General features: G+C 44.7%; 1 protein-coding gene across 1 annotated transcript; it reads left to right on the top strand.

The window, feature by feature from the left end:
• The first annotated feature begins 488 nt into the window (after nucleotides 1–488).
• On the top strand, nucleotides 489–2,319 carry LOC136517110 (peroxidase 5-like). The gene is made up of 3 exons (XM_066510629.1): nucleotides 489–753; nucleotides 1,091–1,540; nucleotides 1,649–2,319. The coding sequence occupies exons 1-3, from the start codon at nucleotides 547–549 to the stop codon at nucleotides 2,060–2,062; spliced, it is 1,071 nt and encodes a 356-aa protein (XP_066366726.1). The 5' UTR covers nucleotides 489–546; the 3' UTR covers nucleotides 2,063–2,319.
• The last annotated feature ends 16,671 nt before the right edge of the window (nucleotides 2,320–18,990 follow it).

Here is an 18,990-nt window from a genome sequence, read left to right as displayed (position 1 = left end):
TTCTGTTTCTGTTTATATATAAGAGCCTGTTTCCCTAAAGAAAGACAGGTCTGTTCGGCTGATGGTTTTTACTGCTAATAAGCCAGCTAATGTTGTTTTATTGCTAGAGAAAGTAGCTCGAATCTGACACCACATGCACTAGCTTCACAGGTAAATTCTGCTGTCCGTAGAGCTAGCTTCTCCTGCCTTTTTCTTGTGCTCACTCACAAACATCACAATCAGTGCCGTGTTAGGAGTGTAAACTGGGATCTGATCGATCTGATTCGTGTACACTGCACTTAATACCAATGAAGTTCATTCCTTGCCAAAACAAAAAAGAGAGAGATAATGAGAGCCAATACAGTGTATGTAATAGAAAAGAACTCACCTATTTTCGTCGGAGAAGATTCATAGTGCCTTCCGCTGTGACAAAACTGCCCTTCCATTTTGTGGAGGTCGGCAAAAATGTGTCCCAGCGCGCTATAAAACCCCTTGTGCGACACCCAGTCATGCTCATGCATCCAGACTAAACGGCAACAGCAGCAGCACGAGCCCCTTGCAGTAGCCATGACGACTAAGCGCTGCTGCCTGTTGTTTGCCACGCTCCTCGCGGCGCTGCTCTCGGTCAGAGCCGGCCTCGACGTCGGCTTCTACAACCAGACGTGCCCCTCCGCCGAGACCATCGTGCAGCAGACCGTGGCCGCCGCGTTCGGCAACAACTCCGGCGTCGCTCCGGCGCTCATCCGCATGCACTTCCATGACTGCTTCGTCAGAGTAAGCACATGTGTATAATACATTAATACAAAAAAAAATCATATAAGATATTGTTCAGCATGTTGTATAATAATGCCCGGTCCATCTTGTTTTGCATATTTCTCTTTCTACATAAACTTTAGTAAGTTTTTATTTATAAAAATCCTCTAAAGAATTTCTTGAAAAGATGACAGTATAGGATCCTTTTCCACGACTTATAGGTATGTAGATATATATGATTTGCATGCCATAACTTTTCTCAAGTCATATACAAGGAATGCAAGTTTTGGAGGTTGTTCAAATCTACTCATTCTAAAACACGACATCTATATATATCTGACCTGAGTGACCCTTGTAGGGCTGCGACGGCTCGGTGCTGATCGACACGGTGGGGAACCTGACGGCAGAGAAGGACGCGATCGCCAACAACCCGAGCCTCAGGTTCTTCAACGTGGTCGACAGCGCCAAGGCGTCTCTGGAGGCTCAGTGCCCCGGGGTAGTCTCCTGCGCCGACGTCCTCGCCTTCGCGGCGAGGGACAGCGTCGTGCTCACTGGTGGCCTCGCCTACCAGGTCCCAGCTGGACGCCGCGATGGCAGGATCTCCCTTGCCAACGACACAAGCGACCTGCCCCCGCCCTTCTTCAACGCCACACAACTGGTAGATAACTTCGCCAAGAAGAACCTCACCCTTGAGGACATGGTCGTCCTCTCCGGCGCACACACCCTCGGCGTCTCCCACTGCAGCAGCTTCGCCGGACTTATCAACCGGGGCGACCGGCTCTACAACTTCAGTGGCTCAGCTGACGGGGTAATAAGAGTAACACTTCCCTCTCTAAAAACTAAAAACTAGGCTGCTCCTCAAGCTTGCGGAATAGTTACTTCTCACCTGGTTATCCACTGATATGGACTACTACAGATTGATCCGGCGCTGAGCAAAGCCTACGCGTTTCTCCTCAAGAGCATCTGCCCGTCCAACAGCAGCCAGTTCTTCCCGAACACGACGACGTTCATGGACCTCATCACGCCGGAAAAGTTCGACAACAAGTACTACGTCGGCCTGACCAACAACCTCGGCCTCTTCACGTCAGACGCTGCACTGCTGACCAATGCAACCATGAAGGCGCTGGTCGACTCCTTCGTGAGCAGCGAGGCGACATGGATGAGCAAGTTCGCCGAGTCCATGGTCAAGATGGGGGAGATCGAGGTGCTCACCGGGACGCAGGGCGAGATCAGGCAAAACTGCAGGGTCATCAACCCTGCTAATGCCGCTGCCGATGTTCTTGGCCGTCGATCAGGTTCTTCAGGATTCACTGGAGTGGCTGCAAGCTAACCATACGGTTTGTCAGTACATGTGCGCGCAGTGTGTGTTTGGTGTGGGATGTGATATTGCAATAAGTAATGAGCGAATTAGCTGTATAACCAGCTTGCTACATGAACACGGAGACAGCACAATAACCTAGAAAACTGAAGAAAAAGGAAGTGATCACATTCTGTTGTACATCACGCGGTGTTCATTTAAGTGTGGCGTTTGTCGTTTGATTATGCGGATGAAATAAAACTGTGCCAAATACTTTTTTTCGTGTCAAACATGTATGACCATCTGATTATTAGTGATACAAAAAAATGATTAAACATGTGTTTTGACCAAAATAATTGTCGGCAAATTGTTCTACACAAAGTCCTTGCAAACTGTCGGTAGCAAGCCAGGGACCAGCGCCCTCATAGTCAATTCATGGGACCTTCATCAGTTACCAGTCCAACCTAAGACCAAGAAAAATCTGCACACCATATACCATCCTTATCCTAAAAGTATACGCGAAAAAAAAAGAGGCCACAAACATGGTTATCATGCATTTACAACATGCTGGATGGTTGCCCAATCAATGGGTGATATTGTTGGCCCCCGATCTCCGGCAAGGGTGAGCCGACCGCTCACCAGTGTTTCCGACCACACACTATGGCTAGAGGTAGAAGAAGGAAGGGAGAACAGAACGCGCGCACACACAGCACAAGCACCAGCGTTGGCCAGAGCTGTGCAGAGGAGATGACAAAACTGAACTCGCTCTCTTTAGTAAGTTGCAGTGGGAAGATATATATACAACTCTACCCATCTAATCCTAGTACCCAGACATGTCAGGTTGTCATGCTGCTACAATGACTAGATATGACAGCATGGCTGACTTTGGCGTCTGCCCCTGCTGTGGCTACAGTGCGGCAGGGGAGCCTTTCGGTACCTGCCCCTGCAGCGGCTACAGTGCAGCAACAGGGAACCTTTCGGCGCCTGTCCCTACCGCGCGTTCGTACAGGGGAGCAGCATATTACTTAACAATTCTTTTCCTAATCCTGCTGCTAACCCTAGAATCCCCTCCATGCCGATTATCTTGTTCACCTCCGTGAACCGAAGACGTCCGAGCGGCTTGGTGAGGACGTCCGCGAGTTGCCGACCAGTTTCGACGAACTCGATGACGATCTGCCCTTCATCGACACGGTCCCTGAGGAAGTGGAACTTGACGTCGATGTGCTTGCTCCGGTCGTGGAGAACCGGATTCTTCGCGAGGGCGATGACGGGCTGGTTGTCCACCATCAGTGCTGGTGGATGAGCTTCCACACCGATCAGCTCGCCCAGCAGCCGGCGTAGCCACACAGCTTGGCACGCCGTTGTGGCCGCCGCCACGTACTCTGCCTCACACGTGGACAGCGCCACCACCTTCTGTTTCAGCTACAGCCATGAGATTGGAGCCGACCCGAGGAAAACGAGCACGCCAGAGGTGCTCCGCCGTCCATCGATGTCGTCTACCATGTTTGCATCGCTGAACACAGTGAGCTACATGCCACTTCCACCGGTCTTGGGGAAGACGGTCCCTGATCCACCGTCCCCTTTATGTAGCGCATCTTAGGATCTATGACGACCTGTTATCATCATAAATTCTGATATATTTGTCATAGCAGTTATATTTATGACGACTGCATGACGAAAAACCATTCGTCAAAGATCATGCGTGGTAAATCATGTTTAATGACGACTGCATGTTTTTTCATCATAATTTTTAATGACGATCTAATTAAAGAGTCGTCACTAAATGTCCTATGGCCTGGCTAGGCCCATGTACTAAAAAGGCTATTACTGGGCCAAATATAATTATGGGCCTAATTTATTATATGCCAAGCCCATTTACAGAAATAAAATTGATACTAATTTCTAGGACAAAATCTATTTTGCAACCTGTATATTTAGTGGGCCAACAACCATCGAGCCCAAACATCAAAAAGGTTATATATTTAGTTACAATGCCACCCATACAATTTTTTCAGCCCACACAATTGAGCCCATATATTTTCAACCCACATATTTCAATCCATACACACTTATAATAATATAGTTACAATACACCTGAAATAAATCATTTATAATAATAATACATATGCATATGTTACTGGCTCTTCTAAATTAAGAAGCACCAACAACTGTACTTTTGCCATCAGCAAGCATTACATTAAAAAAAGATCGCAATAAAAGAATGTTTTAATAGAAAATACAATCTTTGGTTATCCATCTTCCCCGTTTATGCAAGGTCTATACTGCAGCATCATGGACAAATCCAGCAGTCCTGTCATCATGAAATAAAAGCACTTATTAAGATGTAAATATGATCGAGGTACTGACTGCTTGCTAAAATTGATAGACATGTATGTAAAAGATTATCTAATCCACCATTTCAGAAATTATCCAAATGCAAACATGCTATCAACATAAGATCTGTAGTATACAAAGCTACATAAAAAATCGAATGATAACTGAACACCTATCTTGAGATGTGAATCTCATTACAAGTTATACAAACAGTACTAAAAAATTGCAAGTTAATCAACGATTTTTTTTTCCATAAACTCACCAAAAGTAGTATATACTATTTACTATATAATGCCCTTTTATTTTCACATGGCAGGAACTGTACGCCAACAACTATATATCAATGCAGCTAGAACTACACGGGAGGCCAACAACTATACCGATGCAGCTAGAACTATAGCAAGGGCAGGTAGGAGCAGCAGGATAAGAGATTCTAAGGCAACATCTGTAGCATAAAAATGCATGAACCTGCATTATATGAAATGGACAGGAACCTGCAAGGCAAAAACGGTGTAAAGTTTGTAAGGGAAAAGGCAATGTAATCTTTAAATCCAGTACCAGGCTAACAACGACAAAGTAAAATTGTGGCAGTGCATAGACAAAATTTGAAGGTAAACAACGAAAGGGAATGGCCCATCAAGAAGGCAGGCTTCAATTCTCTAAACCTCGTTGCCTGAGCAACATGCTGATACAAAATCAGTTAGACATGGAGGAAATCTATCTGACAGCACATTGGAATCAGTAAATGAGTTTACGTGGCAAACATAGAACAATAGTCATAATGCTTGAATCGCTAATTCATGTGGAACTGTAGACCTGAGAAGCAACAGAAATCTCATGTAGGCAGGCGGCCAGGCAAAATGAATCAATAGACGCAGGGACTACTGAGACTGACGCAATCTAAGCCAAGCAATCAATTTGTACATGCAGGGTCCGTTCAGACTGAGCTAATGTAACCATGGTAAGGACACGATGAAGCAGAAGAAAAAAAAACACTGAAACGTAGATTGGTTTCCACTTTCTAGAGATGAACCTATACTATAGCAGCAGAGGGGGGAGCAGAAAACGTGAAATTTGTACCTAGTAGCACAGATTTGAGGATCAAAGAGGCACTCAAACCACAGCTTGAGGAGGAAGCACCCAGATCCGGCCTATGGACTCCTTCGCGTCGGGTAGCTAGCAGCCGAGGAAGAGAGCGACGGCCTCGCTCCATCACCGGAGAGCGGTAGCAGCAAGCGGCGTCGACGTAGATCGAAGGTCATTCCGCCGAGGGAGAGCGGCAGCGGCAGCGGCAGACGGCGCCGGCGTAGGTCGAAGGTCGAAGGTCGCTCCATGGAGGACCAGGTCGGCCTCTTTGACAAATGTCTTTTGCACAATCTGCATCCACCAATTTGGCATACATGACAAACAAGATCGAGGCAAGCAACGGAAGAGGGGAGAGGGGCGCAGCGCAGGGATGGATCCGGGACCTTGGACTTGACGGAGCGCTTGATGAGGAACCACAGCCCAGGCACGGGAAGAACGAAGAGCCCCAACGACGTGTAGTAGCTCGCCTGCGAGTACCCTGTCCCGCCGCATCGAGCAGGACCGCGGCGTGGTCCAGCGACGCATGCACCGGGGCGCTACGGACTCGCCTCCTTGGCTCGGCTCGCCACCGCGGGCGCGCGGAGACTACAGCGCCCCACGGCGGCGCCAGCAACCCGCCGCTGTCGCCCGCCCGATCTGGTGTGCCCCCGGCCGGTGACGCGGGCCAACACCCGATCTGGCGCGCCCCTGGTCGGAGACGTGCGCCAGCGCCCGATTTGGCGTGGCTGCGGCTGAAGAGGGAGAGGCATCGCGAGAGAGACCAGGGAGGGAGGGTGGCGCGGTGAGGCTCGAGCACAGCCTTGAGAGGAACGAAGGGGATTCCCTGGAGACTATTATATGCTAGGGTTTTCTGATCGGGGTCATTTTTAGCCATCAGATCATGAATCGAGTGGCTGTGGGTGACTGGGCTGATATGGGCCGCAACGAAGTTATTTTATTTTCGTTTTTTACAGAATTAAGAATATCTAGGGATAGCAAATGATTTCAAACCAAAAGGTCACCAACAACGAAGTTATAAAATTCAAACAAAAAGGTCACTTTTGTATCCAGGTTTTGGTTGCCGAGAGAGAATCCTATAAATATAGTATTATTATACAATAAATTATCGAATTCCTTTTGTAGGTCAGTAGTAATGCGTGGCTTTGTTGATGGCTTTAGCCAAGGTTCGATCGCTCATGAGCACACAGCGTGTGTTTTTTAAAAAAAAAATACGGCGCGGCCCAGCTGTTTAAGAGGCCCATCTCCTCTTGGGCTTTGGGTGCGGGATATTTTATTGTTCATCTAATTTAGGTGCCGGAATAAATAAAATAAAACAGAAGCATAGACATAAAACACATGTTCAGTCTGGTGGTCAAAGTTGTTGGTGGTTAGGTGTGATGTTCAAGGTTCGATTCTTGAGTGGTGCGGTTTGTTTTGGATTTTTTTTTGAATTTGTGTGCGCAGGCCTACTGAGGTCAATTTGTGTGCGCAGGCCTATTCTGCTGCCCCCACGTGGGCACGAGCCTACCTGTTGGTTTGGGCTTATCTTCACCTGGTAGAAAATAGGATATATACAATAACTTGCATAGAAAATAATTACATGCTGATATCCTGATTCAAATCTTGTCACTGTCTTGTTTTTATTTTATTTTCTAGAGCTTTTAGCTCTACCTTATGAAAATTATATCTTTTTTATATGACCTAAGAGGAAGATGATTTTTTTGTTCTATTTTCCGAAAATAACTTTACATATAGAGCTTTTTCATATGACGTGAGATGAAGATGATTTTTTTGTTTATTTCGAAAATAGCTAGAGCCCATTAAAATACAAATGAAAATGGGACCAAATATCTAATTTATAGGTAAATAAAATTACAAACTAATATTGTCAATAATTTATGACAACTGCAAGGTAGCATGTTATGACGGAACATAGATCATCATAAACAAATAACTTCTCTTGGTTATGACGATTTTTATTGCGTCTTAATGACGAACACAAAATTTTCGTCAGTAAGTTATTCTCCTCCTGAAAGTCATCATAAAACAGAATGACTTATTGACGAATTGACTCATCGTCACAAAAAAATTGTCATAGATCCTTAGATTTCCTGTAGTGGCAGCAGCCGCTTCACCGCAGCCCAGTAATCCTCTCGGGGATCCTTCATGAAGCGGCTGACGTAGCCCACAACGAACACAATGTCCGGCCTCGTGTGGACTAGGTAGCGCGGACTGTCGACGATGCTCCGGTAGAGTGTGCATCTAACTTTGCCGCGGTACTGGCCTTCGTCAACTGACGATGCTCTGATACCACTTGTTGGCCCCTGGATCTCTGAAAGTGCATCTAGCCCTTTAGTGGGTTTTGGATGATTGAATGACAACGTGATTAAAGGACTAACCCGTTTGCTAAGTGTGGACAGGTAATAGGTTATCTCACAGGTACTTAGTGAAAGCCAAAATGATGTGTTGTTGTATAAACAATCTAGTTCAAGCACAAGACAACAATGCAAATGGAATTCATGTGAAGGCTTATTTATTGTGGGATTTTCATGTACTATGTGAAAGCAAGCTCGTGATTATTAGTTAATGAGACATGAGGGATTGCATATGGAATGGTCTCATATTTGAAGCTTGCTAAATTAAAATGAAAAAGATAACAATACATATGAATGGATGATTCAACAACAAGATGTGACTTGATGGCTTGAGATGGTGAAGATAGCAAGGAAAGGCTTCGAGGTACTAAGCAAGGGTGAAGGGCAAGCGACGGCTTGGCGGCTGAAGAACCTAGCTAGGGTGAAGAAGAAAGTACTTGCATTTAGTTGAGGTACTAATCAAGCTAAAGATGGTCATATTGATGTGAAGAATCAAATCTATAATAAAGTATTTGATGGAAGTGACTTGATACATTTGGGATTATTCAAATTTGATGAATGGAATCAAGTCACATGCTCAAGATGGCTATGCTTAAGTGAAAAGATCAACATCAACTTGTTAGCACCCTTACTTGATGAAGATTGGAAGGGACGGCATCAATTCAAAAGAAATCAACTCAAGTGGTATAAATTCATTTTTCCTTTGATCTTGAGTTTAATAGGTATGCCGTACTATTAAGAGGGATGCATCATATTGATAGACAATGTTTCATAAGTGCTCAAGCCAACCCATGTGAGTTTTGAGTATTTGAGCGACAAAAGAGCTAACTGATTTGTTGCTGGTCTGGCAATACCGGACGTGTCCGGTATTCACACCGGACGTGTCCGGTATTTGTCCAGCAGCTGTAAAATTATTGTTCTCGGGTTGGCTCGTCGAAAGTTCCGACATAGGTCGGGAGTTCCGACGGTCGGGAGCCCCGGCATGGGTCGGGAGTTCCGACGTAGGGTTCACTGTCCTGGTCATACCGGACGTGTCCGGTATTCATACTAGACGTATCTGGTATGGATGACCAAGAAGCCAACGGCTAGTTTTCAAAAGCCTTGAGGGTCGGGAGTTCCGACGTGAGTTGGGAGTTCCGACGGTCGGGAGTTCCGACATGCGTCGGGAGTTCCAACACCTCACTAACTTTAACTCAGTTACATGTTTTTCATAATTGCTGAGGGTCGGGGGTTCTGACTTGAGTCGGGAGTTCCGACGGTCGGAAGTCCCGGCATTCTTCGGGAGTTCCGACGCCTCACAACATCACCGTAACTTAGTTACCGTTGGCGCAGTGTGAGTCGACATGTCCGGTATTGCAATGGCTATAAAACGGCTAGTTTTCCAAGGGGGCTATAAATACCCCCAAGCCTCCACCTTTGGAGGCTGCTGATTCTGCTGAGATAGACACACGTTTTTGAGCCTTGCCTACTCTCCTAAACCCTCTCTTAGTGAGTGTGTGATCCAAATTGCAAAATCAATTTGTGGGTTAAGAGAGAATTTGAAAAAGAGAGCAAGCCACCACTTGAGCACTTGTGCATATTGTCAATCTCGTGATTCGCATTTGTTACTCTTGGACTCTTCGGTCCTAGACGGCTAGGCGTCGCCGGAGAGCAACCGAGAGATTGTGGTTGCTTTGGAAAGTTTGTAACGGTCGATTCCGCCGCCTCGGAATCATCTAGTGGAAGGAGGAAAAGGAGTTGGAAAAGACTCCGGCTAGAGTGACCTTCATGGTACCCTCTAGGGCTGACCTTTGCTGGGTCGCCCGCAGCCCCCTCAACGGAGAGTAGGACTTGAACGAGTCCAAACTTCGGTAAAACAAATATCGTGTCTTAATTCGTATTTCATTTGATATTTGTGTTGCTTTAGTTATTCTGCAGGTTCTCTGTGTATTTTACTATCTCTAATAGTTTCCTGCAGTTTGGATTGAAGATAGAAATCAAAAGGAGCAAGTTAGGGGCTGTTCCACTGAAGTCGTGAATACCGGACACGTCCGGTATACCTACCGGACACGTCCGGTATTAACCCCTGCGCCAAACTGAATTGAATTGTGTTCTAACTCTTTGGTTGCAGGCGTTTGGCTCCTAGATTCATTTAGTATCTTTTATATACTCTGTGGCTAACTTGTGAGGGGTGGTACTCTTTATTTGGAGTTTCCATTTTTGGAAACTCACTTTACTAATCGTTTTCACTTTTAAAGGTGTTAATTTTCAGAAACGCCTATTCACCCTCCCCCCCCTCTAGGCGGCATCCTAGGTCCTTTCAATTGGTATCAGAGAGAGGTTCTCACCTAAAGCTTCACCGCCGTGAGAAAAGGATGTCGACGCCTATCGAGTTGGAGCCGGCGCTTCTCCAAAATGATGGTTCAAACTTTCTAACTTGGTCAATACATGTGCTCAATGCTTTTAGAGATATTAGTCCTCTTGTTGAGCATATTGTGGATGCAAGCATACCTCTTTCTATAGTTGATTGGAGCAACTACAAAAATTTGTCAAAAGAGGAAGAGATATGCGTGCAACTCAATGCTCAAGCTATTAATATTATTTTGAGTACATTGAGTGTAGAGGTTCAAGATGAGGCAATCTTCAATGGACAACCACCTCCGGAGAGTGCTCATCTCATTTGGACTAGACTTTTTGATTTATATGGAAAATCCAAATGTGATGATGCATTTGAGATCGAGTCAATGGAAAGTATGTCCATTGTGTCTTCATGCAGCGAAGAAGCCTCACAAGACCTCAAGAGTGCCGAGCCGGAGCAAGAAGTGCAAGCAGCGCATGACTTGTTGTCTGCCTGCATGTACCGGACGTGTCTGGTATGCCTACCGGACGTGTCCAGTATGGCCGAGGCAGCAGACCAGCAAGCAGCTGTTTGCAATGATGCTCAAGCCTGGTGGCAACCAAGTGAAGAGTCAACCTCAGTATCTCATGATTCTCATCACTTGTGTCTCATGGCCAAGAAAAGCAAGAAGAAGGTTAACAAGAAAGATCAAGAAAAGGAGAAAGCACAAGTAGATGATCAAGATAAGAGTGATGTTGAAGTTGAAGACAACTACAACCTTGATCATCTTAACCATAAAGACAAGTTCATTATCATGAAGATAGTTGAAAAGAATGATGAGCTTGAAGAAGAGATAGAGAAGCAAGAGCAATCGCTTCAAAATCAAGAAAAGTTTCTCATCTCCAAATTGCAAGAGCTAAAGGCAATAAATGAGAGGTATGAAAAATTATCAATTGAGCATGCTTTAGTTACTAAATCCTCTTCTAGTGTTCCACAACTAGAGAAGGAAAACTTCGAGCTCAAGGCAAGGCTAGATGAACTATCAAGCAAGTATAATGTGCTACAAGCAAATTATGTTCATCTAAAGTGCTCTCATGAGGAAGTAGTAGAATCAAGCATTATGCTTGAGGTGGCTCATGAGGTTGTGATTACATCGGTAAAATTTTGTCAACCTCTCACACATCCGCTCACTAGTACACCATCTCAATTAAATATTTCTTGTACTAATGAGTGTGCTCCTCAAGCAAGCCAATCTTCGATTGAGCTAAATCTTATAGAAAACATAGAGCTCAAAGAAGAAGTGCAAAGATTAAAGAAAGATGTGATTCGGTTGAAGGATAAGGAGAAAGCACAACCTTCTCAAGATAACCGTGATAACATGGTGAAGAAGCTTGAGAAGGGTTCAAACCTTGCTTCCTCCAAAGCCCAACAAAAGAATCACATCTCAAGCAAGGCCAACATAACCAAGAGCAAGAAACATGGAAAAAGGATGTGCTATGGTTGTGGATTGTATGGACATGAGTGGGCTATGTGTCCACACAAGAGTTGGGCCGACAAGGTTGAAGCCACCAATCAAAAGGCTTCTACCAAGGAGGCCAAGCAAGTGAAGAGTCATGGACAAAGTGCTTGTCTCATGAGCAAGAAATTGGGGCATCCTACCAAGAAATGCCCAATATACAAAGAAGCAAGAAAGGAAGCCCAAGTTGCAACTAGAAGATGCTATGGGTGCAATGAGATGGGCCACAAGGCTGATAGATGTCCATACAAGCAAAGCAAGCATAGAGCACACAAAGGCCGCATATGCTATGCCTGTAGAAGAAAGGGGCATCTAAGCTATGAATGCCCAAATGGTAAAACTCCTAAGCCAAACACATTTGTTTATAATGATATGCTTAGGAAGACCACAAATGGAGTTAGCACTAGTAAGGTGATGTGTTCACCACAAACTAATGCTAAAGCCATTTGGGTGCCTAAGCACTTGTTGACTAACTCAAAAGGACCCAACAAGAGTTGGGTACCAAAGTGTGCTTAGGTTAATGATGTAGGTACTTGGTGATGAGATGAAGGTTTCAGGGTGGTTGAGCAAGCAATTTGATAATATTCACTCAATCTATCAACCAATTCTTATCATAATACCTTATATGGTTGACCCGAAGATAATTCAATAAACATATCATATATTTCATCCTCACCATTGGTAACAAGTACCTAAACCTTGTAGGATAACCACTTTGTTCGTTTCGTGTTCTATAGTTCACAAATAGGTACATTTGTGAAATAATGAAAGTGGCTAATAAGATTCAATTAAAAGGAATTCTACTTTGCCATATGATGCTTTTAACGGCTCTCTAGTAAAGCAATTCATTTGTTGAGATGCAAGTTTACAATAAATACTAGAGCTAAAATTACAAGCAGTGAATTAATTGGTTCTGTCCTGAACCTATCGGACGTGTCCGGTATTACTATCGGACGTGTCCGGTATGGCCAGTTACAGAAAGTCAGTGTTTCTGTTCTGTGTATTCCGGACATGTCCGGTATTACAGGAACCAGAACACTAATTGGATTCCAACTGAGTTTTTGATTCATATATTTTCATATATCACTAATTCACTAAAAAGCTTGTGATTTATTAAATCTAAGTGGATTGTGAGCATCTCCCGAACTTAATTTTAAAATATGGCAATTTTATTTAGTTTATGGTCAAAATAGAAAATTGACTCCCAAAATTCTTAAAAGAATAAAGTGCTTGTTGAAAGTCATTCAAATTACTTGAAGCACTTATTTAGGGGGAGCTAAATTTCTATTTTTGCACCATTGTGAACTAACAAATTTATCTAGCATTCTCTGTAGTTCTTTGGATGAAAATGTATCTAGCATGATTATTTGGCAATTGAGGTCAATATAAAGATCATCATGCTATTTATCCTCTTAGTGGTATTCCTGTGGGCTCAAGGCAAAGGTATGTGTTTACATACATATATTGTAAGTGCATTTAAGGCCCTTTGTATGTTAGAATGTGCATTTGTGTGACATAGGAGAGATGTTTTTCAAAACCACTAACTAGCATGAGTAGGAAGTGTGAATTTGAAAAATTATTTGAATCTTGGTCTTTGTGACCTAGCCTTGTCATGTGATGATTATAGCTCTCCTTGACTGTTTGATTGACTAATCACACATGATATGGCTTTCTTAAGTCCACAATCTACTCTGTCTCTCTCTATCTCTCTCAAGCAAGCGAAATCTTGTATATGCCAAATATTTGGAAAAGAGAAAATCATTTTACGGCATTGGATAAGGAAAGTGATGATACTCGGATTGGATCAACATTATATACCTTTTTGGACTAAGAAATAACAGAAAAGGGGATTGGAAGAGAGAAAACACATTTTGGAATAAATTGGGCCAGCCCGTGTATATCGGACGTGTCCGGTATGATACCGGACGTGTCCGGTATGATACCGGACGTGTCCGGTATGAGCGGGACTATAAAAACAGAAGTACCCCTTCGGCCCAGACTTGTCTGTCTCCTTCCAACCAACCAGCCGACGCCCTTCTTCCCAACCTAGGGCGACCGAGGATTTCACCAAGGAAAAGAGAGAGAGGGAGATTGCATTGGAGAAGGCTTGGATCAAGGATTGAAGGCCCGTGGATTTGGATTTCACATCGCTCTCTCTTCTCTCCTCTCAAGGTAGCCTAATCACGGACCTCGTCCGATCTACTTGGTAAATACATGATTTGGAAATTCCTTCGGTCAATATGCTGCATTGGTGATGTAGAAGCAATGCCCAAAGTTTGGTATTAATCCATGTTGGTTTGAATCAAGGAACCCTGGTTAGGGTTGCTGGTCGCCCATAACGGACGTGTCCGGTATGCTACCAGACGTGTCCGGTATGGCCCAGCAGAGCAGGATCTCTGCTTCCTTTGATTTAATCCTATATTAGGCATAGTTTCTTCAGTATCTATGTTTTACAAACCTTGTGACAATGGTGTGTCGAGGTGATTGTAAAACCTTGGATAAAAGAATCTATGTCTAATTACAATTCAAGAATAAGTTATGGGCATGTATCTAAAATTCTATGAAAATCTTTGGATATAGGACAGCAGCCATGAGTGGACGACAGGAGCCGAGGTCCAAGCATAGGCATGATCTAGCACTTGAGAAGTACAAGAAGGCGAGACAGGATATGCATCCTGGATTCAAGCCAACCAGCAGGAGGTCTACCAGGGCTGCCTCTAGTGCAGCAGCTCAGTATGCAGAGGGGTCCGGGAGCTCTTCTTCTGACACAGACACTGATGAGTTCAGAGTGGAGTCTAGAGAAGAAAGAAAGAGGAAGAGCACTAACAGAGGATCAGATGGTGACAGCTCAGATGAGGAGCAGGAGATTGAGGAGGAGTCAGTTCCTCCAGCTCAGCACCAGCCTGGTCAGGGGATGCATTATGGTCTTCTTGAGACACGTCTGCCCAATGTGCCCTCCTATGTTCCCAGGGTTGACTACAGGGGAAAGGGTATGACCAGGAGAGCTAGAGATGAGCGAAGGGTTGATCCGAGAGGCTTACCTAAGGTTCAGTATGATCACCGCTTCCAGACAGCCTTTCACCTAGATTTCTACTCCAGTGTGATTCTCACCAGGAACCCAGTGACTGCCAGGTCTCGGTGGATTGACTGGCAATATATTAGAGAGTTGCAGAAGGCCTCAGTTGATCATGCCATTGCCATCTGCCAGAGCACAGGAGTTTATGAGATCATGGAGTTCCAGCATGACTGGAACACAGAGGTAGTAGCTCAGTTCTATGCTACTCTGTTTGTTGAGGAGGATGAGCGGCGGATGCACTGGATGCTTGAGGGCCAGTGGTACAGTGTTGACTATAATGTTTTTGCCGCCCACCTTGGCTTCTCAGAGGATGATCTCAAGAGGGACAAGATCCACACCGAGCAGGTGTTACCCCCTGAGCAGCTCGCATATATGTATCCTCCTGGTGGTGAGAGAGGAGCTGTGGGGAAGGTTCTAGGTCTTCACCCTACCTACAGATACCTGGACAGGATGTTCAGGAAGACTATTGACTACAAGGGTGGAGACAAGGGCAACATTGCAGATTATTCCAGGAACCTACTCCATAGGATGGCACCTGATGCTCGGCCTTTCAGCGTGTTTGACTTTATTTGGTCTGAGATCAGGAGTGTGGGAGAGAGGCCCCTCAAGGGCTGTGGTTTTGCTCCTTATATCATGCATATGATTGAGCAGGTGACAGGGCACACATTCGAGTATGATAAGATTCACAAGGCCCTGAAGATTATTGCAGATCTGCCTGAGATAGGATTACCTCTAGCAGGACCAGGAGGAGGAGGAGCAGCACCAGAGGCAGATGCACCTGGGAGTGGTGCACCAGCAGGAGCTTCACCTTCACCACGTGCTCCTTCACATTCTACTTCACGCCATGGCAGTCCTCCCTCGCCTATCCGCAGGCTTTTTAGCTCCATATTTGGGATGTGCCGTGACATCCAGACTAGGCAGCAGAAGGAGAGGGAGGCTAGGAGAAAGGACACTCGAACCTTGAAGCAAATTGCTTCTAGGCTTGAGCTTGATCCTCCTAGGTCTCCTCTATCAGATGAGGCAGCTAGTGAGCAGGAGACTGAGGAGCAACAGCAGGCCAGATATGACAGAGAGTATGTTGAGTTCATACAGCGACAGCAGCAGCAGCAGCAGGCACCTGAGCACCCTGACACTCTACCACTTCAGGCTCGTGTGCCTACTCACTCTCAGCCACGTCCCAGCACTGCCGATGACTATGCTACAGATTGGTGGAGTGACTTAACAGGTGGTGGCGGCTACTACGGCTCTGGTGGCTACGACCCATCTGGTGCCGGTGGTTCTCGTCCAGCTGGTGTTACCCGCTCTGATGACGAAGATGCTGGGAGAGACGATGACGATGATGAGTGATGCCAGAGATTAGTGACAGCTTGTAGCCCCTTTGTCCTTAGTATGTCATTGTTGGACCTTTGTGGTGATAGATGACAGGGGGAGAGAGACTGATTAAAGCTTCAGGATAGTTTCATTTGCTTATCTTTGTACCTGAAGATATGTACTGCAGGCTGTAGTTTGTTTTTGAGCTTCATTGATTATATCTTGTGAGAGATGAGACTTATGCTTTATCTATGTATCTCTTGAGACATGATCTTTATCTATATATCAGTGGTTTCTGGACTTGAGAAAATTTGTAACGAGTGCTATGTGTGAATTACATATGTCATATTTATTTTCATAAGGACTATGCATGCTAGAATGAAAATATTTGATGTGATGCCTTTATATTTATTCTTGTATGATATATCTTGTCATATGCATCACGGTTTCTCTTTGTCACACACACATGCACCACCCCACGGATGCAATGATTTAGGGGGAGTCTCCTATTTGTTTTAGTATGTGCAATTGACATTTGAGGTCAGGTTGTGAATTCTAATCATAAGCACATATTAAGGGGGGGCCTCTCATAAATCATTGAACCCAAAAGTTTAAATGTTTATATCATTTTATAAGCTTTAATCAAGTTGTCATCAATCACCAAAAAGGAGGACTCTGAAAGTGCATCTAGCCCTTTAGTGGGTTTTGGATGATTGAATGACAACGTGATTAAAGGACTAACATGTTTGCTAAGTGTGGACAGGTAATAGGTTATCTCACAGGTACTTAGTGAAAGCCAAAATGATGTGTTGTTGTATAAACAATCTAGTTCAAGCACAAGACAACAATGCAAATGGAATTCATGTGAAGGCTTATTTATTGTGGGATTTCCATGTACTATGTGAAAGCAAGCTCGTGATTATTAGTTAATGAGACATGAGGGATTGCATATGGAATGGTCTCATATTTGAAGCTTGCTAAATTAAAATGAAAAAGATAACAATACATATGAATGGATGATTCAACAAGAAGATGTGACTTGATGGCTTGAGATGGTGAAGATAGCAAGGAAAGGCTTCGAGGTACTAAGCAAGGGTGAAGGGCAAGCGACGGCTTGGCGGCTGAAGAACCTAGCTAGGGTGAAGAAGAAAGTACTTGCATTTAGTTGAGGTACTAATCAAGCTAAAGATGGTCATATTGATGTGAAGAATCAAATCTATAATAAAGTATTTGATGGAAGTGACTTGATACATTTGGGATTATTCAAATTTGATGAATGGAATCAAGTCACATGCTCAAGATGGCTATGCTCAAGTGAAAAGATCAACATCAACTTGTTAGCACCCTTACTTGATGAAGATTGGAAGGGACGGCATCAATTCAAAAGAAATCAACTCAAGTGGTATAAATTCATTTTTCCTTTGATCTTGAGTTTAATAGGTATGCCGTACTATTAAGAGGGATGCATCATATTGATAGATAATGTTTCATAAGTGCTCAAGCCAACCCATGTGAGTTTTGAGTATTTGAGCGACAAAAGAGCTAACTGATTTGTTGCTGGTCTGGCAATACCGGACGTGTCCGGTATTCACACCGGACGTGTCCGGTATTTGTCCAGCAGCTGTAAAATTATTGTTCTCAGGTTGGCTCGTCGGAAGTTCCGACATAGGTCGGGAGTTCCGACGGTCGGGAGTCCCGGCATGGGTCGGGAGTTCCGACGTAGGGTTCACTGTCCTGGTCATACCGGACGTGTCCGGTATTCATACTAGACGTATCTGGTATGGATGACCAAGAAGCCAACGGCTAGTTTTCAAAAGCCTTGAGGGTCGGGAGTTCCGACGTGAGTCGGGAGTTCCGACGGTCGGGAGTTCCGACATGCGTCGGGAGTTCCGACACCTCACTAACTTTAACTCAGTTACATGTTTTTCATAATTGCTGAGGGTCGGGGGTTCTGACTTGAGTCGGGAGTTCCGACGGTCGGAAGTCCCGGCATTCTTCGGGAGTTCCGACGCCTCACAACATCACCGTAACTTAGTTACCGTTGGCGCAGTGTGAGTCGACATGTCCGGTATTGCAATGGCTATAAAACGGCTAGTTTTCCAAGGGGGCTATAAATACCCCCAAGCCTCCACCTTTGGAGGCTGCTGATTCTGCTGAGATAGACACACGTTTTTTAGCCTTGCCTACTCTCCTAAACCCTCTCTTAGTGAGTGTGTGATCCAAATTGCAAAATCAATTTGTGGGTTAAGAGAGAATTTGAAAAAGAGAGCAAGCCACCACTTGAGCACTTGTGCATATTGTCAATCTCGTGATTCGCATTTGTTACTCTTGGACTCTTCGGTCCTAGACGGCTAGGCGTCGCCGGAGAGCAACCGAGAGATTGTGGTTGCTTCGAAAAGTTTGTAACGGTCGATTCCGCCACCTCGGAATCATCTAGTGGAAGGAGGAAAAGGAGTTGGAAAAGACTCCGGCTAGAGTGACCTTCATGGTACCCTCTAGGGCTGACCTTTGCTGGGTCGCCCGCAGCCCCCTCAACGGAGAGTAGGACTTGAACGAGTCCAAACTTCGGTAAAACAAATATCGTGTCTTAATTCGCATTTCATTTGATATTTGTGTTGCTTTAGTTATTCTGCAGGTTCTCTGTGTATTTTACTATCTCTAATAGTTTCCTGCAGTTTGGATTGAAGATAGAAATCAAAAGGAGCAAGTTAGGGGCTGTTCCACTGAAGTCGTGAATACCGGACACGTCCGGTATACCTACCGGACACGTCCGGTATTAACCCCTGCGCCAAACTGAATTGAATTGTGTTCTAACTCTTTGGTTGCAGGCGTTTGGCTCCTAGATTCATTTAGTATCTTTTATATACTCTGTGACTAACTTGTGAGGGGTGGTACTCTTTATTTGGAGTTTCTATTTTTGGAAACTCACTTTACTAATCGTTTCCGCTTTTAAAGGTGTTAATTTTC

This window comes from Miscanthus floridulus, chromosome 17, assembly GCF_019320115.1.
Source record: "Miscanthus floridulus cultivar M001 chromosome 17, ASM1932011v1, whole genome shotgun sequence".
Taxonomy (NCBI): domain Eukaryota; kingdom Viridiplantae; phylum Streptophyta; class Magnoliopsida; order Poales; family Poaceae; genus Miscanthus; species Miscanthus floridulus.
This window is presented reverse-complemented; position numbering and strand designations above follow the sequence as displayed.